Source organism: Macaca nemestrina, chromosome 1 (assembly GCF_043159975.1).
Source record: "Macaca nemestrina isolate mMacNem1 chromosome 1, mMacNem.hap1, whole genome shotgun sequence".
NCBI classification, from domain to species: domain Eukaryota; kingdom Metazoa; phylum Chordata; class Mammalia; order Primates; family Cercopithecidae; genus Macaca; species Macaca nemestrina.
The window spans coordinates 170,061,063-170,083,968 of NC_092125.1; the positions used below are offsets into that span (position 1 = coordinate 170,061,063).

A 22,906-nucleotide genomic window follows, 5' to 3' on the forward strand; every position below is an offset into this window, starting at 1 on the left:
CGTCAGGCTTCACGAGGGCTGACTGAACCCTAACTGGGCTTCTGTTACTTATAGCCACTTACATCTCTTTACAGGGCTGACCAGGGCTCCGTAAATGTTTAAAAATCTGGGTCCTGTTTGCCAGCTGGGTCCTGGGTCCTGTTTGCCAGCTGTGAGCCAGGCCTTACCTGCTGTCCCGTACAGGCAAGAAAAGGAAGAGAGAACACTTCCTCCCCTTCACCTTTGAGCTCCCTCAGTCCACAGCCAGCAGAGAGGCCGAGTACCATTTTCTGACTAGGGGACCGTGGGCAAGGGACATAGGCTCCTCGTGCCTCTATTTTCTCACCTTTGAAACAGGGATTGAAAGTAGTAGCTACTGCATAGATTTGCTGTATAAAGAGACAAGTGTTTACAAATGTAAAGAGCTTAGCACCAGCTGGTTCCAGTGCTCTGTGAGCCCTGCATAGGCATTAGCCTTTAGCACTACTCTGAATCTGAAAACATGCAGGTGTGTTTCATACCCAGCTATTGGGACGGGCCATTGGCTGTGTGCATTTTAGTAGAGTTAGGAAATGTTCTCTAAAGAAAAGGAGAAAATACGTTAAAATTGGAAGAAGGTACAAGGTCAGAAGAATTACAAGGGCCAGATGGCTTAGAGCTCTACAGAATCCCATGTACACAAAGACTCCTGAAGTAGATTTGGAAATAAAAACAAACAAAACAGCTTCCTCAGAGAGTGCACAACCTTTAGCATGCATCAGTTGGCTGTCCATCTGTTCACCCATGCATCTACCCAACATTTCCTATATAAACCGATGTGTTGTATTCATTTCACCAAGCACTGTACACCTCAGGAAGACTCAAGCTGCCAGGAAACTTTTGGTGCAGAAGGAGAGACAGATAAGTCAACAAATCATTTTAAAATGGAGGAAAAAGTACTCATCTGGAAGCCTGCAAGAGAGCTATGAGCACTCAGAGGGCAAAGAGAAGCCATGGAAGGCATTCCCCATCTGCACAATTGCCATTCTGAACCCATGTGGTTACATCTGAAAACAACCTCCTCAATTTGAAGATGCGCAAGGCTTAGGAACCCCTTTTCATAAGTAAAGCACATGTGAAGAAGTCTCCTGTTTTATCAGAAATGACCCATATTCAACCATTTTCACCTATAAAAACAGCCATTTATATGGTTCATGTAACATTTTTCTATGTCTCTTTTATTTCCTTTTTGGAGAATTCTTAAGACAATCTGAATTTCAATCCCTTAAGAATATTCACTTGGCGCTAACAGAAGAACTCTCCCCATTCTAGCTTACCAGGAGCACAATTATTAAAATTCTGTGGTAAAAAGAGAATCAGTTAAGGAATCGCTTTATTTTCAAATCATTCATGGTCGTATGTTTCCCTCTTGTGGTGGAAAACGGAAAAACAAGCAAGATTGCCAGCAGCCTCATAAGGGGTTGAAGCAGTGCCTGCTTCACTCACCTCTGCCCAAAGCTGCCTTGCACAACTCTAGGGGCTCCCTTCACCAAGATCACAAGGGAAATTGTGCCCCTTTAAGTTTTGTGGCAGGCAGTGGTTGGCCCTCCATCAAATAATTAAAATATGGTGGGACTCTGGGGCTTTTAAGAAGAGGAGAGAACTCCTGACCTCAAGTGATCTGCCTTGAGGCAAAACCCCGTCTCTACTAAAAATACAAAATTAGCCGGGTGTGGTGGCAGGGCCTGTAATCCCAGCTACTCGGGAGGCTGAGGCAGGAGAATCACTTGAACCCCGGAGGCGGAAATTGCAGTGAGTCGAGATTGCGCCATTACACTCCAGCCTGGGCGACAGAGTAAGGTTGGGTCTCAAAAAAAAAAAAAAAAAAAAAAAAAAAAGGCCGGGCGCGGTGGCTCAAGCCTGTAATCCCAGCACTTTGGGAGGCCGAGACGGGCGGATCACAAGGTCAGGAGATCGAGACCATCCTAGCTAACACGGTGAAACCCCGTCTCTACTAAAAAATACAAAAAACTAGCCAGGCGAGGTGGCGGGCGCCTGTAGTCCCAGCTTCTCAGGAGGCTGAGGCAGGAGAATGGTGTATACCCGGGAGGCGGAGCTTGCAGTGAGCTGAGATCCGGCCACTGCACTCCAGCCTGGGCGACAGAGCGAGACTCCGTCTCCAAAAAAAAGAAGAAGAAGAAGAGGAGGAGAGAAATGGTGAGGTTATTTTCTGTCTGTCTCATTACTAAGATCATTTTCAATTATATGGTCTGGCCAAAATTGGACGTCCAGCTGTAAAGGACATGAATGAAGGTGACCACAAAGAGGGAACATCCTTTTCTATGGGGTCCCTGTAAGCCAGAGTTTCTATAAAATGGAGAGAGTGAAGCCTCCTTTAAAAGGTTCTGAAAGTAAATGAGGAAAAGTATGTGTGAAATGCTTACCACAATGCCTGGCCATATAGTAGCCACTCAATAAATGTTATCCAAACTACTAAAAACAGAAAGAGGTATTGATAAGGACTGATCACCTCCTTCTAACACATCCGCTGATCTCGAAAGCAGGTAAGCCCAGGTAGGAGGGCACAGATGCAATGGGTTTATCTGTGAGATAAATACTGATTAAACATCCCCCATGGTCCAGGCACTGGGGGAATGGGACAGGTAGCAGAAGGAGGATTTAAAGATGAATCAAGTACAGTTCCTGCTCTAACCACTGGGCTCTGGAGTTAAACAGGCCTGAGTCTGAATCCTGGCTTTGCTCAAACCTTCTAGTGGTATATGGCCTTTCTGGCCTCAGTTTCTTTATTTGTAAAATAGTAAGGACAATGATGCTTGCTCAAAGGTTGCTGTATATAGTAGAAGATAAATTCAGTAGGCCACAATGTGCTGGGTCATGTTTCAAGTGCATTACAAGCATTAACTTATTTAATCTTCACAACAACTGTATAGGGGCTTATTACTCTCAGCACTTATCCTAGGGATAAGGAAAATGGGGGATACAGAGATTACGTCATCTGTCCAAGGTCAGGTAGACTGTGGAGATGGGCTTTGATTTAGTGAACTGTATATTGTTCATTTTACATATAGATTTGATTCGGCCAACCCAAGTGAGAAGGCTTGCTCTAAGAAGACACCAGCTCATACACAGTCTGTCTCCAGAGCACAGACACGTAACTATCATGCTACCTTTCCACGTAATGTAATATGCAGCCAGGTGAACAGTAAATACTCAATAAACAAAAGCTTTTAAAACAGCATGTGGGTAAATGTGGACATCTGTGGGAATTCCTGAGATGGACGGTGGCTCGTGGGGGCAGCAGCAAGGCATTCTCTCTTGGCCCCAATCAAGGCTTCAGTGAGAGCTAGGCTTTAGGGATATAAAAAGTTGGACTTTCACTTAAAAAGTTTAGGAACCCCTAGACTATAGTGCTAGATAACTATTAAAAGGGTCTTGAGGAATAGAGCACAGTGGAAATCCAGGTTCAAATTCCAACTCTTGATACTCTTCAGTATCTTGGAGATCTTGGGCAAATCACTTAGCTTCTATTTCTGCATCTGTAAAACAGGCGTCTAAATACCAATCAATTAAGAGTTGTTGGAAAGATTATATGAGATCATGTAAAGCGCTCAGCACAGTGAATATCATTGCATGTAGGTTTCCATGCAGGCTTAATAACAACTCAGTGGTGTAGGATTCTCACTATTCCCATTTTACCGATAAGGAAACTGAGGATTAGAGAAGTTACATGAGTTGCTCAAGGACTCACAATAAATTGGAAAGGCAGGCTTCAATACCAGTTTTAATGCCAAAGCTCATGTTTCTCATCATCGGGCTATGTATGGCTCCTTTGGATGATCAAATTTGTTTAAACTTGAAGAAAATTAAGAGGAAATAGATCCCAAGTGACTCCCAAAGGGTTATTGCCCAAGTGCAAAGTATATGTGCTTTGGTGCCTGTACAAAACCCACCTGCATTTGGTGGAGAGAGCATAGATGTCATGGTTGAATAGTGCACTACTCCCACCCCCTCAAAAAAAAAAAAAAAAAAAAGATATATTGAAGTCCTCACCCCAGGTACCTGGGGATGTGACCTTACTTGGAAATAGGGTCTTTGTAGATGTAATCAAGTTACAGTGAGAGCATACTGGATTAGGGTGGCCCTAAATCCAATGACAGGATTCAGGAGAGGGAAATTTGGAGACAGAGACAGAAGAGATACATAGGGAAGAATGCCATGTGAAGACAGAGGTAGAGATTGAAGTTACACTGCACCAAGGATCGCTAGCCACCACCAGAAGGTAGGAAGAGGCAAGGAAAGATTCTTCCCTAGAGCCTTCAGAGGGAGCATGGTCCTGCTGTCACCTCGATTCCAGACTTCTAAGCTGCCAGAAGTGCAAGAGAATAAATATCCATTGTTTTAAGCCGCACAGTTTGTTATGGCAGATGGCAGCCCTAGGAAACTGCTAAGTGCTAAAAAAAAATAATAATAACAATAATAATAGGCCAACTCCGTTTGCAGCAGAGCGGCTGCTCTGAGTGACAGGCACTCTGGGTAGACTATTCCCCTACCCTGCCCCCCAACCCCCTACACTTTTTCTTTGCTTCAGAGTGTTTGGTTTCTAGCACTAAATAACCCTGCATGGGCCATGGCTCCATATGTACAAACAAGCTTCCTCCTCTGCTCAGTGGTGTGGAGAGAGAGAGACTGCATCTCACTCATTTTTAACCTCAGTACCTGGAATGGGGTTGGGCACATATAGATAGTCAATAAATGTGTGAGTAACTAAAATATTTAAGTGAGAGCATCAAAGGACCCCTGTAATTACTGTTTCTGAGCACGGAGGCGCGTTTTCAGGCAGTAGTCAGGAGTGGTTTCCCTCCCTGAGACCAACCTCAAATAGAAAATTACTCCCCTAATCACAGACAAATTCCCAAAGCACAAGGTGTCTGCAACAGAGGGCACTCCGCCTGGGAACTGGCATTCCAAGTAGTTTCAATAGCACAAAGTCTTGTGCAGCAATTAGGAACAGAACTAGAAACTGCAGTAGTGAAGGAAGTAGAGCTGGTTAGTCTGCGTGGTTGAGGCTGAAAGCTTACATTGCTTCCCAGGATATCTGCAGGCAGAGTGATGAAGGAGGGATCTTCATGGCGCTACTCAACATGAGGTAGAAAAGTGGTGAGAGTAAGAGAGAAATAGAGACCAATGCAAACAAAAGGAAAAGAGGGTCATAGCTGACCTAGCATCCCAGCCCCTTTCCTAATATTAGAGCAGTAGGATACAACACAACCACACTGTATGTCTAATTTTTTTTTTTTTGCATCTGTAAATGTATAATTTAACTTAGTGAACATCAATCATTCTACATATGGGTTCAGGCCAGTTGACCCAAGTTAGAAGGCTTGCCCCAGTGAAGAGAGGAGGTCACACACAGATGGTGTTACGTGTCACGTAACCTGCTGGTTAAAGAAAGATAAGAGTCAAAGCAAACTGATAGAGCCTTTTTTTTTTTTTTTTTTTTGGACACAGAGTTTCACTCTTGTTCCCCAGGCTGGAGTGCAATGGCGCGATCTCGGTTCACTGCAACCTTCGCCTCCCAGGTTCAAACAATGCTGCTACCTCAGCCTCCCAAGTAGCTGGGATTACAGGCACGCACCACCATGCCTGGCTGATTTTTGTATTTTTAGTAGAGATGGGGTTTCACCATGTTGGCCAGGCTGGTCAGGAACTTCTGACCTAAAGTGATCCACCCACCTTGGCTTCTCAAAGTGCTAGGATTACAGGCCAGGCATGAGCTACCATGCCCAGCTCCTGACAGCCTTAATATGTTACTGGGCAAATACTTCAACCCAATCCTCCTTACAAATAGCATTTTCTTTTTTTTTTTTTTTTGAGACGGAGTCTCACTCTGTTGCCAGGCTGGAATGCAGTGGTGTGATCTCGGCTCACTGCAACCTCCACCTGCCCTGGTTCAAGCGATTCTCCTGCCTCAGCCTCCCGAGTAGCTGGGACTACAGGCATGTGCTACCACGCCCAGCTAATTTTTGTATTTTTAATAGAGACGGGGTTTCATCATGTTGCCCAGGATGGTCTTGATCCCTTGACCTCGTGATCTGCCTGCCTTGGCCTCCCAAAGTGCTGGGATTACAGGTGCCAGCCATCCTGCCCGGCCTACAGATAGCTTTTTAGGTTTTTGATCCTGTCTCCAAGATCCTCCCTTCCCTCAGGGCCATAAGAGAATTCCCAGGCTGGGCCATAAGAGAATACCCAGGCTGGGCCTTAGGATAATTCCCAGACTGGGCCTTAGGTTGGCCTGTATATAAAAGAAAGCCTTAGGGGTTAAGGACCTGTGTGATGGCAGCTGAGTCACTGGCGGCCTCCCTCTTCCCTTCCTGCAATGCTGGAGTTAGGAAGAGTCCTGCTTTACAGTCTAAGGCTGTGGTTTTACTTTCTACAAGGACCTCCTTGTTTTGCAAGTGCTGCTCCCTCTACATAGAATGTCTTCTTCATACCCCCGTGTCTGCACTTTTTCCTGGCTTCCTCTTCATCATCCTTCAGGACTTGGTTTAAACACATCTCCCCTGGGAAGCTTCCTCTGACCACCCCTGCGTGTTCCCCTCCGTAGGGCCCTCAATACACCCTAACGAGGCACTTCTCATACTATATTGAAATGCCCACTTGCTGAGACTGTTTTACGCACTGCTGCATGCCCCAAATACACAGCACTGTATTGAGCAATAAGGAAATGCTCAGTAAATGTTTCAGGGATGGAAAGTACCCCCATCAAATCTTATTCAGGGAGGTTTCTGGAGCAAGTGTACCCAACCAACTATTTACCAGAACCACTATCCTAAAACCATAAGGGGTAGACCTGGCGTACAAACACCAAACACCGTAACCAGTACTTAAGCCACTCAGGATCAATTTTGCTTACTTTGGGGCTGGTTGCTTTGTTCTTTTGAGAAAAGTGAGTATCAGGCTGATGACATATTACTGAAAACCTAAAGTTATATAGAACAAGTTCTCCCTCCCCCAAGGCTCTGTGCATGAAACACTCTCTGTAAGAAAGACATTTCTGTTCTGAAATTTATAAGCTAACAGGTGTAGAGCATCTTGACAGGTCATTGGCAAATCGGGGAAGAAGAGAAGTTAAAATGAGGGGGTAATAGCTGGGAAACCTTTTGCAAGAAGTTTAAAGTGTCTGTATTTCCCATCAAAACCCCTCAACGTATTATTTTAATTTCACAAATGAGTAAAGAAGCGGCTCAAGCAATTTGCCCAAGATTAAACAGCTAATAACTAGCATGTCCAGGAATCAAACTCAGATCTCACATCAAAGATTATATATACTTTTAACATAAATTTTACCATAAAAGATGTAATTTTGATATTCTAGTAAGAGTCTCAAAATGGCATAATGCCTGTAATTTTTTTTTTATTATTCTTTAGCATGTCTGAGTTTCGGACTTCGAGGGAACTAGACAAAACTGTGTGTAGAGATTTGTTTTTGGCAAGAGGCTTGAATTAGCCCAGTGGGGTGAGTTTCCTGAAGCAATAGTGGAGTTTTAAAAACAACCAAATAATTTATATTTGAGTTGCACCTTAGAGTTCACAAAACCTTTGTATGTACATTATTTCATTCAATCCTCATAAAATTCTCCGATATAGCAGATATTGGAATTAATCCCCCTTTACTGGTGAGAAAACAGTTTTAGATAGGTTAAGCAGAATACATGATATTGTACAGTTAATTATGAAACTGAGATTTGAAGCAAAGTCTCAAAGTCTTCACTTGCAAGCCACTACTATGAACTGAAGTTACGTGGTAAAATTAGGTAGCCACCAAGTGGCCTGACTTCCATTTGGAACCCACTGTAAGTTGAAAATACCATCAGTCAAAAATGTATCTGATCCATCTAACCTACCAAACATCATGGCCTAGCCTAGCCTACCTGAAATGTGCCCACAACACTTACCTTAGCCAATAGTTAGGGAAGATCATTGAACACAAAGCCTAATTTATAATAAAATGTTGGAAGATCTCATGTAATTTATTAAATACAGTACCCTGTATTGTACATTACTGGTCGTTTACCCTCAGGACCACATGGTGGACTGGGAGGTGCGGCTTGCTCCTAGAATATCATCTTGCATGTTGCTAGCCTTGCAAGATCAAAATCCAAAATCCGAAGTATGGTTTCTACTGAATGTGTATCACTTCTATACCACTGTAAAGTTGAACAACTGTTATTCATCATTCCATGGTAAGTCAGGGACTGTCTGTTCTAGCATTCACACCATGTTGTTGTAACTACCCATGGAGTGTCTGTCTCACCAGCATGAGCACCCTAAGCACAAGGACTTTGTCTTACTCATCCTATATCCACAACCACTGTGCGCAGTGCCTGGCACACAAAGAGTGTTTCACAATGCTTGTCAAATGAACATATCCACATGTCCCAGGAGGTTTCCAGAAATGTCAGCATACATTTCTTGCAGCTTCCCATCTGCAGCAAGACATTGGCCTGGGCCCAGTAACCATTCCACAGATCCATCCTGAAATATCCATCCTTAGCTAGCCACTGCTAGCTTGTGACTCAAACCAGGTGAAGGTCTCAGATCAGTGGGCCTGTGGCTGAGATTTACAGCAACTGTGAACCTCTGCCTGACAGATAAAGTCCAAGGGATAATGTGTGGACAGAGGCAGGATAGGACAGCCAAAAAGTGAGGGTGGGAGGAGGCACAAAGACCCTCCCTAGGCCCATCTTCTTGTCTCCTCCCTCTGCCCTCCAGTGGCCTCAGTATTTGCAATAATCACAATAATCGTAGAATCATCAGAATCTTCTCTTTACTAACCACTTACAAGGTCAGACCCTACAATAAGTGCTTCGCAAATTTTATTTCATCCTCACAAGAATCCTTCAAGGCAGATATTATGATTATTCTTTTGAATACCACATCTACATATGGAGGAGCTATCTATGGCGAACTGTGGGATAAGTGATTTTCTCATGGACACGGATTTGAACACAAAGCAGTTGGAGTGAACTGTGTGGCCCAGCCCAGAGAGGAAGCTGGGCTTTCATGACAGGTGCCAATCTTATCCCTGATTCCATCTGAGTTTTCTACACTTATTTCCCTTTTGCTTCATTTCCAAATCTTCCTTTAAAATGCACTTCGTCTTGTTCCACAGAACACATTTTTCAAAGTCCCCATGGAGGTGGTGTAACCTAATAGTTTTATTGCTAAATCAAAAGGCCTTTCCCTGTCCCCACCCAGTTATGCCATCCCAGATCCATTTTCTGGCCTCTGAAGTCAGGGGACAATTTCACAGACTCGAGGTGGGCACTGGCTTAGCATTTGGGTTTCAGGTTCTGTGGTCTAGAGCTGACAGGATTCTCTTCCTCAGTCTGGGCTGGGTATTTGGCCATTTTGTCTGTTTGTATTTTAACAAACCTTCCCATTTTGTACAGCTCCTAAATGCCTCACCAAAGCAGGTTTAAATGTTTACCAAAATGGAGGAGAACTGTAACCCCAGACCACTGCGGTAGGCTGCAGAAAGCAGAATGCTGGACTCTGCCTCGGCAAGAACTGTCTCCTAAGCTCCTCTCTACAGGTCAACGTGCTTGAACAGTATAAAATACAGTAACTCCCTTTAAACAGTTATGCCAGAGTAAATTCATCTCAATTAGCATTATCTCCTTCAAAACAATCACCTTGGGAAACAACATATTTATTCAAACAATGCTGACATCTCTCTAACTCTTTTAGTGGGGAACTGTTTTTACTGTCTGTGGCACTTTCTTTGAAAGTCCTCAGTCATGACAAATTTCATCCTTTGAGAGTAGATTTGAACTTTGGAAAAAGACAAAAATTGGCTGGAGCCATGTCTAATGAATAAAGTGGGTGATCAAATCTTGTTACATCACTTTAGGTGAAAAATGAGGCATGACTATAAAATAATGTGACTGGTTTTCCTAGGTGACCCATAAACCGACTGGCTGAAAGATAATTCCCATAGAGGAGTTTCAAATGCTTTCAGCACTAGACGCATCACTGGAGTGCACGCGCGGTTCCCAGAGCGGCAATTTGGCAGGGTACGATACTAATTTGGATATATAAGTTCAAATATATTTATAAAAAAAGAAATCTGATTGCTTACCCTCATGAAAATGAAGAAGCTATTCTCCTGGAGAAATGTCGCGTCCTTTTTTTGACAGCCTGGTCTGCTGTGGACAGAGAGTCTGCCGAGAAAGACACACTCATCTCCTGCAGGACACCTTCGTCAGGCATACCACCCATCCCAGGCACACTCGTCCATCCCAGTCTGGCCCTGAGCTCCCACGGCCATCTCTTTTTCCTTTTGTGTTAGCTTTTATAACACCTAATGGTTACTGTCTGGTTTTGTATGTGTCAATCTTCCCCATTCAACTGGCGGCTCCTGGCGAATGAGGACATCTTTAACTCTCCCATGCTCAGGACAAGGCACATAGAAGCATGGGATACTAATTCCGCTGCTCCTAACACAGCCCTTACTTTGCTTCTCATGCTCCTGTGCTTTCACTTGGTAAATGTAATTTCTCCTGCCTGGCCACCGAAACTGGATGTTTGGTCCATGTAAAATCTACCCACGCAAACGTAGAGACTGAAAATAGACTAATGGCTGCTTAAGGCTGAAGGGGTAGGGAAGCGAAGGAGATTGGCTGCTAATGTAAGGGTTTTCTTTTAGGATCATGGAAATATTCTAAAGTTAGACTGTGGTGATGGTTGTACAGTTCTGTGAATATACTAAAAAAATATTGAATGATTCACTTTAAGTGGGTAAATTATATGGTATGTGAATTATATCTCAATAAAGTAGTTTAAGACTCTCACACAATGGCAATGTTTGTGCCTTGGTTCCTTTCTAATGTGGGGTTGGAATAACTGACAGCCAAGGTCTCTTCCAAAAATCTAGTTGCCCATATAAAATTAAGTTCTGTCTTCTCTCTGTAACACTACCACTTGAAAATGACAGTGATTTTCACCAAATTTGGAAGGAATGCTTAGGATAGTATAAACTATTGGTTGTTCCCCAACATCAATTCTCCGTTTCATTTAGTTTGTCAAATCCCCAATGTTTAGCTTGACAGATGACACCCAGAATAAGACTGATATTTCGCAGCACTCCTTGCTGCTAGAGGTGAGCTTGGCTAAGTTTTGATTAATGGGACATGAGTGCAATGGGTATGTTCAAACTCTGAGAAAGGTATGCCTTCCTCAATCTTTCTCCCCCTGCTGGCATGTTGACTGGCATGATGGTAAAGTGGTGGGCAGCCACCCCAGACCTAGATGAGAGCAACGCTCCAAGGAAGGCTGTGCAACAGAAGAACAGGGGCATGGGTACCTCTCCATAATGGAGCCACACATCAGCCCTGGACTGCCCACACTCAGGATAGGAAAGGAAGGGTTCCATTACTATCAACCTTTAAGCACTTTATTTGGAAACTCTGCTAACAGCAGCCAAACCTATATTTTAACAGAAAAGTTGGTATTCTGTACCAAAACAGCATCTAAAACATGTGGCATCAGCATGCTTTTTATGGCATGCAAAAATTTGTTGCCTCTGATAGCATGGGAGGCAGACCCCTGGCCAACCAAATTTGTAGCTTGAGACAAATGGTTGGGAGAACTCAGAACATGAGTGCTTGTTGACTACCCCTTGCTACAATAAAAAGGGGAGTTCAGGCAAGGGCTGGCCATTCTGCAGACAGAAATAAAGGCAGGTAAGGGCTTTAATGGGCTCTGCTAAGGGAATTTTTTTTTTTTTTTTTTTTTTAACTGTGGCCTGCAAATGATGCTGCCCAAATCCAGGAATTTGTGGCATCGCAGAGTTGAGATGACAACTATTTGTGGAACCAATTTAAATCAGCTATACGGTAAACAGCAGGCTTAGCAGAAAAGGCTGTGTCTAAAATCTTTCCCAGGGCCAGATGCAGTGGCTCACACCTGTAATCCTGACACTTTGAGAGGCCGAGGCGGGTGGATTGCTTGAGCTCAGAAGCTGGAGACCAGCCTGGGCAACAGGGCAAAACCTAATCTTTACAAAAATACAAAAAATTAGCCAGGTGTAGTGGTGCATGCCTGTAGTCCCAGGCTGAGGCTCAGGTGGGAGGATCGCTTGAGCCTGAGAATTCGAGGCTGCAGTGAGCCATGATCACACCACTGCACTCAGCCTGGATGACAGAGTGAGACCCTGTCTCAAAAAAATAAAAATAATAAATAATAATAAATAAAATATTCCCCAGGATTCTCTGTCAGACAATGGGAACTAGCCCACCAGCAAAATCAGATTAAGGATACTGTCTTCATACTAGCCTATCTTTTCCACCTATCTCAAGGTAACCATCAGTAATAGAGAAATCAGGGGAGGGACAGAGCATCCAATAAATACAAGTCAAAGTTTTTAGGTTTCAAAACTATCTAGGTGAGAACTTTCACTGTGATTACCAGCACATGGAACTGGTCAGGATAGGCCAGAAGCCTACTAAATTTGTGAAGGTACTGTACAGTGAAAGAGCCACGAGCCTGGCCTGCAAAAGTCACCCCTGCCTCTTATCCTCCAACTTTCATCAGCAGGAAGCAGGTTACATAAGCTGTACGGCCCTAAAAGGACTTTTAGGGCCTTCTCCAATGTCCACTGCTACACGAGCAGGTGGATAGAGTTCCTCCCTGAGGGTGGAACCAGGGTTCCCTGTGGACCTACTCCACTGCCGGGACAGGACTGTGATGGCTGGGGCCAGCACAATGCGACAAAGTTAACACTACTATGGCTACTGACTGGTCCACATATGTAAATATACAACTATATCCCCTCTCTTTACACACACACACACACACACACACACACACACACACACACACACAGAGAGAGTTATGTAACTCTCTCCCTATATATACAGTTATACATAGTTATGTAGTGGGGACAGGGGGCCTGATAATTTGTCTTGAAGTTTACACAAGGAGCCACACATGGGCTTGATGGAGAGAACCATGAACACTGAGTACTGACTGGGTAACTGGAAGGAATTTGGGGTGCCTCCACTGGAAAGGAGTGCTGTGTTTCACGGGCACTCAAAGCAGCCAAGAACAAATTCATGTATTAGTTGCCAAAATAAACCATACGGTATATATGGACATGAAAACAAAATTTCACCTTCCCTGCATGTCCTTAATGGCAGTTTAAAAAGAAGAAACTTAACTTAAATCTGTGAAGATTCTTGTATAGTATAGATGGTCCTATCAACCCAGCATGGTATAGATTGGTATTTCCCAAAATCGTTGTTTGGGATCCTTTTACAAACTCACAGGACTCACATATTAAAAGCTCTGAAACTCCTACTTAACATAGACCAAGCCAGTTTCTCCATGCTGTTAACTAGGATATTATAACAATCCCCAGAGGTACTTGCTCTGGGATATATTTATTTATGGAAAAGACCAACCAGATGAAATATCAGAAGACTGGAGTCCCTGTTCCAACACCATTAGCATACTGGACAAGTCAAGCAAATATTTCTGTCCTACCACCTATCGCATTTCAACCTTCAAAACACTTTGGGGTACAAATGGAGGAAAAAAAGAACACCTTTCCAATATGAAAACATAATTTTCCAAGGGTTTCTGATTCATGATAAAATCTTTATTGGCATGACTTAACTAGCATTACTCACTGTGTTAATTCTTTATGCCTTGGGGAATCAGCTCAGTGGTGATTTGGAGAAGCTACGGGAAGGAGGACTTCTAACAGTTGAAGTTTAAAATACGAAACAAAACAAAACCCAGCTTATATCCATCCACATATCCCAACACTAAGCACAGCCTTCTCTCCCGTTCCAAACAACTCCCTATGCTGCCCCCTTGTGATTTCTTTCCCCTTTGAGGACCCCAGGGGAGAAAAGTCTCCACAGTCCTCCCAACTGAAGCCCTCGGCTAGCCATTACTTACTTAACACACTCAGGAGCCATTTTTCAAAGGTGGATCCCAACTGTGAGCACAGCTTCAAAGTCAACAGAATAACTGGCTATGTCTGTGTGGGCCTCAAGGGAACTTGGAGGAGAATAAAGGGATCAGTCCAAACTTTCCTGCTTCACTTTCTTAGAAGTGTAGCTCACTCAAATCATTCTCCTGAAAGCTCTTCTAAAGTCTGAAGGGATCCAGACTATACCACTGTGACATAAAAATTATTTTGAGCCGCAGTCATTTAAAAATGGGCTTTTTACTAAACTCCTTCATCTGTCTTAAAAGCAGTGTGCCCCAAAGGAACTCTGGAGTTTCACAACCAGGGAAGATCGACTCTTATTGCCATAACTAAATAGACACTGGCATAAAACTACAGTATCTCCTACCTATTCTCTTAAGGGCTGATATATCTTTCCTAAAGTCATGGTTTCCAGCAAACGCTCTTCTCCTCCTCCGCCTTCCCCTACTGAGATGATATATAGGCCCCCAAGTCTAACTGCCTCCTGTCACATTTTTCTGTAAACTCCCACAAATGTCTTTTTGTTGCTAATTTGTCTTTTACATTTAATTTGCAAGTCCCCCAGTATATAATCTAAGAGGGTAGATGAAAAGTTTTCTCTACCCTAGAGTCCAAGAGAGAAAAAAATTATTGTTAAATATTTGATCAATGCTGATTATACATCTTATTATCCCAAGATAAATTTATAATATAATAATACTTATAATCTATATGTAAAATGTCATAGTATATTGGGACCCTTTGTACAATATAATGTATGCTACATTTATATACCTGAAGCATAATTTTACAATATTAAATGATTATATGTGTTTATCTTTTCCATCTAACTCTTCCTGTGTCTGGAAGTCTTTTTATGGATATCTGCATGGCTCACTCCTTCACTTGATTCAGGTCTCTGCTCTCATGAGGTTTATCAGAGAGGCCTTTACAAGTGCTGCACTAAAAAGAGCAGCCCATCCTCTAATGCTGTCCCCTTTACTGGGTTTTATTTTTCTTCAGAGAATTGATCTTCATTTGACATGTTTATCATCTCTCAGGATCAACTAGAACCCCACAGCTCTGTAGAGCAGAAACTTTGTTCAATTCACTGTTGAATCCCTAGTTCCCAGAACCTAGTAGGTGTTCAATAAATATTTATTGAATGAGTCACTCTTTCTAAAACAGTAGAGCACTCTTCTGTATGTTATCTTGTTTACAAAACCAAAACAAAACAAACCCTTTATCTTAAAAAGGGAGAATGCTTTTTTTATTCTACAAAATTTCATTAGCATTAGATTTGATTAAAAAGAAAGTAAAGGAAAAAGATTTTTCACCAAGAGCATTAGTGAAGCCAAGAAAGAGAAACTCCCAAGCAAATTGATTTAAATATTTTATGTAACAAAGATAGTTTAGTGACTAAGTGCCTGGCTCTAAAAGAGTCCTGCCTATTCCCTCTTCCTCACCTCTCTCGGCAGGTCCCCCACCTGAAGGGCAGCCACTGTCTTCTATCGCACACTATCAGCTCTTCAAGACATAATTGGTTTTAGGTGCAGGCACTTCTTTCCCAATCCAAAATGTTCTCTCTCTCTGAGCTCAGCATGTTTTCTAATTCTGTTATTTGTATGTCTATGTGTTTCTTCTGTCTTATCTCCCCCAAAAGATTGTATGCTCCTGGATGGAAAGGACAATAGGTTATCCATCCTGGCATTCAGTGCTGATTCAAAATCAGAAAGTGTAAACAAGGGGAGAACAATGGTTCAAAGCCCACCATAATTCATTTTGTATTTATTTATTTATTTTTGAGACAGGGTCTTGCCATCCCCCAGGCTGGAGTGCAGTGGTGCAATCACAGCTCACTGCAGCCTCGACCTCGCAGGCTGAACGTGATCCTCCTACCTCGGTCTCTCAAGTAGCTGGGACCACAGGCGCCTGCGACCACACCAGGCTAAGTTTTTTTATTTTTTGTAGAGAAGGGATTTCACCATATTGTCCAAACTGGTTTGGAACTCCTGGGCTCAAGTGACCCACTCAAGTGCAGTAAGCCACTGTGCCTGGCCCCACCATAATTTAAAAAGTGTTTTTTGTTTTGTTTTGTTTGTTTGTTTTAAAAGGTGGGGGGTGGTTACAGCATATTAAAAAGTAACTTGGCCTGGGTGCGGTGGCTCACGCCTGTAATCCCAGCACTTTTGTGAGGCTGAGGCTGGCGTATGACGAGGTCAAGAGATCCAGACCATCCTGGCCAACACAGTGAAATCCCGTCTCTACTAAAAATACAAAAATTAGCTGGGTATGGTGGCACGCGCCTGTAGTCCCAGTTACTCAGGAGGCTGAGGCAGAAGAATCACTTGAACCCAGGAGGCAGAGGTTACAGTGAGCCAAGATCCTGAAACTATGCTCCAGCCTAGGGCAACAGAGCAAGACACCGTCTCAAAAAAAAAAAAAAAAAAAGTGACTTGAAGGTGTTTCTCTGCCAAGTCATACCTGCCCCCGGGATATAAGGTTTAAAGTAAAGGTAGCAAGGTGCCTCCACCTAACTCCAACTACCCAAGAGTCCCAAAACCTTCCCCTTCCTGCTCAGTGTTCTTTTATCTCCTTCTCAGGAAATTGAACTCCTATAGCCAGAAACATGTTCCTTCAGCAGCGTTTGCAGATGGACTCCATGAAAATTCAGAAAAGGGTGGTTTACTTCAAGTGGGAGACAGTGGAGTTCCTGCGCTATAAGGCGAAGTTTGCGAAGTCCCACTAGTTTGCTCTGAGAACATGAGACCCTCAACCTCTGGGTCATGTGTTTGAGGCCCATTTTGGTGCAGGCATCACCTGACACTAAAAAAGGATCATTGTTTAGTGTGGGGGTTCTTAACTTGGGATGCTTACATCCCCTCCCCCCACCTCAAGACGTCCTTGGGTAGAATTCAATGGGGTCCACGAATATGAATGACAAAATAAACAAAACAATCTTTATTTTCACCAACATCTAACTGAAATTTAACATTTCCTTTTATTATAAATGTAGAAAGCAAACCACAGTATTAGTACTACTACTGCTACTATTACTACTACTACCTAGGAATTTCTCATCAATAAAAATTATATTTTCATATCCTATTTAGTTATCTCAAAATACTGAGATTGCAGATGTCTCAAAACATCATTTATACTCACCACTACTCTGAAGTAAGGCAGTATTAGATCCTCCACGAATCTTGCTATCTAATATGTCAGTAAAGAAGCATGTATCTTGATATATAACAAATCTGGTTTTCTAATATTTTGATTATACTTCAATACAATTTTGCTTCCTTTGTAATGCTTTGTATTTTATTCACTTAAAAATAAAATTACTCTGCCCAGGCACGGAGGCTCACACTTGTAATCGCAGCGCTTTGGGAGGCAAGGCCAAGGCAGGCAGATCACTTGAGCCCACGAGTTCGAGACCAGCCTGGGCAACTTGGTAAAACCCCATCTCTACAAAAAATATAAAACAATTAGCCAGGCGTGGTGGCATGCACCTGTGGACCCCAGCTACTTGGGAAGCTGAGATGGGAGAATCAACTGAACCTGGGGAGACTGAGGCTGCAGTAAGCCACAATCGTGCCACTGTGCTGCAGTCTGAGCAACAGAGTAAGACCGTGTCTCAAATTTTAAAATATACATATTCTGAGGAGGGGCTCCATAGTTTCCACACATGAGTAGCAAAGGAGTCGCTGACAAAAGAATCCCTGTAACTTGACAACAACAACAACAACAAAGAATACCCTACTTACAAGCTCCCACAAAGGCATTTATTTTATTTTGCTTAGGGTGGTGATAAATCATCCTTCAAAATATGCACACATTTATTTACTTTTGAGCTTAAACTCTCCTCAATTTCTAATGCTGGTCATTTGCAGATCATTAGACCCAAAAGTGATTTTTAGAGACCAGGAATAGTTTCAACTACAGAATTCGTTGGGATTCTCTTAGACTTTTCAGTAACATGGGCCAATAAATTCCTTTTTCACTTGGAGTAATCTAAGTAAGGTTTTTGTCATTTGTACCCAGTTGGGTTCTGACATGGAACCCCTCTATATCGGTTGGGGCTGTTGAGGATTAGAGGAAGGTGGGAGACCATCTGGGTGGCTAATACCTGCATCAGGTTGGATTAGTGTCCTAATACCAGCAAAACAATAACACACCTGTCATTCGAACAGTTTCCAAGTGAGGTACTTGTAAATATGTTGTTTCATCTAATCCTCACAACAGGCTCTCTGGGTATGTATTATTCCAATCTTTGCGGATGAAACAAAAAAAGATTAGAAATTTGTATTTGTTTCTAATCTAAACTCCCTCAATTTGTATTCATTCTGCTGAGAATTCCTCCTACCCGACAAACCCACTTTGGGAACTCCAACTCATTCTTTAAGACTCAATTCAGCTACCACTTCTCTATGGAGCCTCCCTCCCTTCATCTTTCCTTCCCAAGTAGTCATTGACATTAAAAACACCTGCATATCCCTCCATCACAACACCTGACACACTGTTCTGTCTGTTGACTCCTATCTACCATCCCTCCCAGACTATGTCTTTCCCAAGGGCACAAATATTTTATACCTCAAGTACAATGTCTGATACAAAGCAAACACATAATAAATGTTTGATGTGAATAAATTTATTGGTCACCAACTATATGCTGGCTTTAAATCAAGTGCTAGAATACAAAAGTGACCCACCGTTCAGAGCAAATAAACAAGAATTCATTGAATGCTACATAGTCCTAGGCATTGCAGATACAGGGAAAACAGGCCTGTCTTAAGCCTAATCTCTAGCGGGAGGCTGTGACATGTAAACAGATAATTTCACTAGAATTTAATATATCTATTCTAGAATTATCTATGGGAAAGGAGCACTTAATAGGTGGAAGAAGAGTGGTAGGGATGGGGTGTCAAGAAAGCTTTCTGAAGATGCTATCTGGACTCAATCATATCACAAGAGAAAGAGTAGCATATTAAAATCCCAGGTGAGTAGACAGAGTGAACAAAATCAGAGAACAAGCTGAGCATAGAAACCTAGGGAATAGGCCAGGCGCAGTGGCTCACGCCTGTAATCCCAGCACTTTGGGAGGCCGAGGAGGGTGGATCAGGAGTTCAAGACCAGCCTGGACAAGATGGTGAAACCCCGTCTCTACTAAATATACAAAAATTAGCCAGGCATGGTGGTGCACGCCTATAATCCCAGCTACGAAGGAGGCTGAGGCAGGAGAATTGCTTGAACCTGGGGAGGCGGAGGTTGCAGTGACCTGATAGCGCCACTGCACTCCAGCCTAGGCAACGGAGTAAGACTCCGTCTCAAAAAAAAGAAAGAAAGAAAAGAAAAGAAAAGAAAAGGAAAGGGAAGAAAGGAAGAAAGGAAGAAAGAAAGAGAGAGAGAGAGAGAGAGAGAGAGAGAGAGAGAGAGAGAAAGAAAGAAAGAAAGAAAGAAAGAAAGAAAGAAAGAAAGAAAGAAAGAAAGAAAGAAAGAAAGAAAGAAGAAACCTAGGGAAGAGTCAATGTGCAGCCCATGAAGGAACTTCCAAAAAGTGTGAGCAGAATCAGGAGAGTAAGCAAGGCCAAGGGAGGAAGAACTTTAAGAGTACAAATTCAGCAGTGCCAAATGCAGCAGAAAGGCCAAAGAAGATAAAACCGAGAGTGTATTCCATGGATTTAGCAACTGGCAAGTCACTAGTAACTTTGGCCAGAGCAATTCTACTGGAGTAGTGAAGGGGGCAGAAGCCAGATTGCAGTGAAATGGCAAGTAAACTAGAGGTGAGAATGAGAAATAGGAATGCAGAAAGCTTTTACAAAGGTTGGCTGAGAGAAAAGCAATAGGGCAATGGCTAAAGGGTGATGAAGTTTTAAGAACTTTTTTCTAGTCTTAACTAATTCTTTCCTTCCCACCCCACACTACTCCCAAATGGACAAATTTCCACCTGGCACCTAAAATTTCCACTCTGCTGTAAGCTCCTTAAGGACAAATCTTGTGTCTGCATCATCCTTTTAGTCCACACATTTCTCTGAACATGGTATTCAACAGGATCTGTTGAATGAATGAATGAAATGCAAATTCAGCACAGGTGGTAATGGGGAGATGAAGGGATCTACTGGAATACAGCTACTGTTTGTCCTTCTTTCATGGGAATTTGTGCTTGTCCGAAAATTCAGGAGCACAAAGTAGACAAATCCAGGCAATCTTCCCTCACTGATGCTTATAAATGTTTGGCCCGGGGAGGCAGATGTAGATAGGGCCCAGTTTAGATTTTGGAGCCTGGAAAACAGATCTTTGAGATCAAGGGTCCCTTCATTCTCAGGAGATGTTGAAGTTCTTGGGATTGGCAGATCTATATTGGACTCTTAGTGCTGCCATTATAGTTTTTGTAAATTATTTAACCTACCTAAGCTTCAGTGTTCTCGTTGGCAACTTGAAGATACCCACAATAGCATCTGCCTTATAGAGCTGCAGGAGGATAAATGAGACCCAGAAATGAAGTGCTTACCATGGTGCTTGGCAAATAGTACTCAATGTCAATAATATAAGATAAACAAAGTACTATTAAAATGAATAGAAATATCCATTTCAGGGGATGCGTTCCAGAAGAATTGGCCATAAGTCAAATCTCACTTAAAATATAGGAAGAAAACTTGGTCCTCTGACTCCTTAGAAATGTTTTACAAAAGTAAGTGAATAGCCTCAACTTATCAATCCACATTCTCTTTTTTCTTTTCTTTTCTTTTTTTTTTTTTTTTTGAGATAGAGTCTCACTCTGTCGCCCAGGCTAGAGTGCAGTGGCGTGATGTCAGGCGTCCGCCACCACATCCGGCTAAGTTTTGTGTTTTTAGCAGAAACGGGGTTTCGTCATGTTGGCCAGGCTGGTCTCGAACTCCTGATCTCAGGAGATCCACCCGCCTCAGCCTCCCAAAGTGCTGGGATTACAGGAGTGAGCCACCATGCCCGGCCCCACATTTTCATATATCAGATTTACTGAAAAACCTTTTTTTAAAGTTTCACCTATCCGAGTGGACCCGCCCAATCAAGTCAGTTAATGTTCCTTGGCCCGGGGCGGAACCAAGGTGTTGCGTTCATTTCCTGGCCTGCCACGACTGCTTGCTTGCGTAAGGGCGCCTTTGGGTATGTTGTTGCCATTCTAATGAAAATTCAGCTCCAGCCCCGTCGGTGGAACAGATCCCGGGCACCACTGGGCAAAGACTAGATTTTTCAAAAGCCTGCCCCCCTGCAAGCAGGCCGCGTAAAGGGCAGGAGTTCGGAACCAAGGCAAACTAGGGGGCGGGAAGAGAAGCTTGGCAATCGCCTGCTGAGATCTGCCAGCCTGACGCCCCAGGGGGATGGGTGCTCTCGCCACCCTTGCCCCACAGTGTCGGGCTCCGAGCCAGCGGGAAGCGCCAGTCCCAGCCGAGAATAGCAGGGGAGCGGGCGGGATGCGAGGGGGCTCTGGGCGAGGCGGCGGCTGTCTAACCTTTCCTGCTTAAGGCGACGGCACTCTGCGCCGTAACCGTATCTTCCCGGGTGGCAAGGTTAAGGCAAATGTCAGAGGCCTTGGGAGGGGCGGGGGACTGGGAGAGGCAAGGCGGCGGGCGGAGACGGAGGGTCGGGCGGGCCTCCCAAGGTCACGCCCGGCTCCGCGCCCGTGCCTCCCCGTCCCCCGGGAGTCAGGCGAGGAGCTCTGCCGGGTCCCACGGCCGCTTTCCCCAGCCTGGCTACCTCCGTCGGGCCTCCAGGCCAGAAGAGCGAACGCGGAGGAGGGGGAGGAGTGGGAGGTGGAGACCAGGGCGACCGCGCGGAAGCGGCCAGCCCCGAGCCAGGGAGGGCGCTGCAGGCCGCACGTCGCACACGCGCCAAGGGGCACGGCGGCGCGGGGCCGCGCATCCCTTACCCCGTTGGCGGCGGCGATGCGGGCGATGAGCTGGATGGCCTCCTTCATGTAGAACCGTCCGTCCCCGCCCACCACCAGCGTGGCCTCCTGCCGCTGCGCCGGCTCCACGGTGGAGATGATACTCTGGATGAAGTTCTCCGCGTAGTTGGCGCTGCTCTGGAACACCTTCACCCGCTTCCGCAGCCCGCTCGTGCCCGGCTTCTGGTCCGGGTACGCCTGGGTCTTCACTGTCACGATCTTCACCATGGTGGCGACTTGCTGCCGGGGGTCAGAGCTGCTGACTCGGCTGGCGGAGGGGCGGCCGCGGCTGGGGCTGCAGCTGCTCTGGGGTGAGGGCGCGGCGGGTAGGGGCTATGCCGCACTCTCGGCCGGCGCGTGGCCCTCCTCCTTAAAGGGACAGGGGACAGTTCCCTCCCTCTGCGCCAGCCCACCTCCTGGCAGGTCAGGCGGGAGGGGAAAGGGGAGCGCCCTCTCTAGGCCTCCTGTGAAATGGGTGGAGCCTTACTGATTTACTCTCCCCTTCGGAATCCTATCCACTGTAAAAAGAGGCCCGCAACTCCTCCCCTAAGTGTTGGGGCAGAGGTTGGGGTAGGAACCCGGTCATAGGGCAAGGACGTGAGGCAGGGTGGAAAAAAGTATAAAGTAGAATGATTTCCAGTGGTTTGGCGAGTGCATCGTGTGTAAGTAGCTTTCTAGAAACCTGTTGGGAGGGACAGAAGTGCCAGCCCCAGCTCGATTTCATGAGTCCTAATTCTTTCTGTTTCTCCCTAAATGTGAGGGCATTTGAGTTCGGTAAAGGAATCGACTCCAAAGGTCTGATGTGACTTACTGCTTTCCATGTGTTTCCTGCTGCACCACACACTTGGCTACCATTGGTGACGGTGACTTAGCTATGACTTACTGAGTGTAGTGTTTCTAAACCTTACTAAAGTATGGGTTTTATTTTCCCCTTTTTATGCTTACAAAACTGAAATTCAAAGAATAAAATGCCTTGTCTCATGGCCACGCAGCTAAGTCCATGCGGGAGGCCAATTCAGGTGGGT

The 22,906-nt window shown here is 44.3% G+C and overlaps 1 protein-coding gene across 1 annotated transcript in view; it reads right to left on the minus strand.

Moving 5' to 3' along the window:
- Window positions 1–22,199, minus strand: part of LOC105495190 (phosphoglucomutase 1) — a 67,010-nt gene extending 44,811 nt beyond the window's left edge. The window contains exon 1 of the mRNA XM_011764480.3: window positions 21,864–22,199. Coding sequence (XP_011762782.1) covers window positions 21,864–22,109 — 246 coding nt within the window. The 5' untranslated portion in view covers window positions 22,110–22,199. The remainder of the gene's footprint in view (window positions 1–21,863) is intronic.
- Window positions 22,200–22,906: the final 707 nt, after the last annotated feature.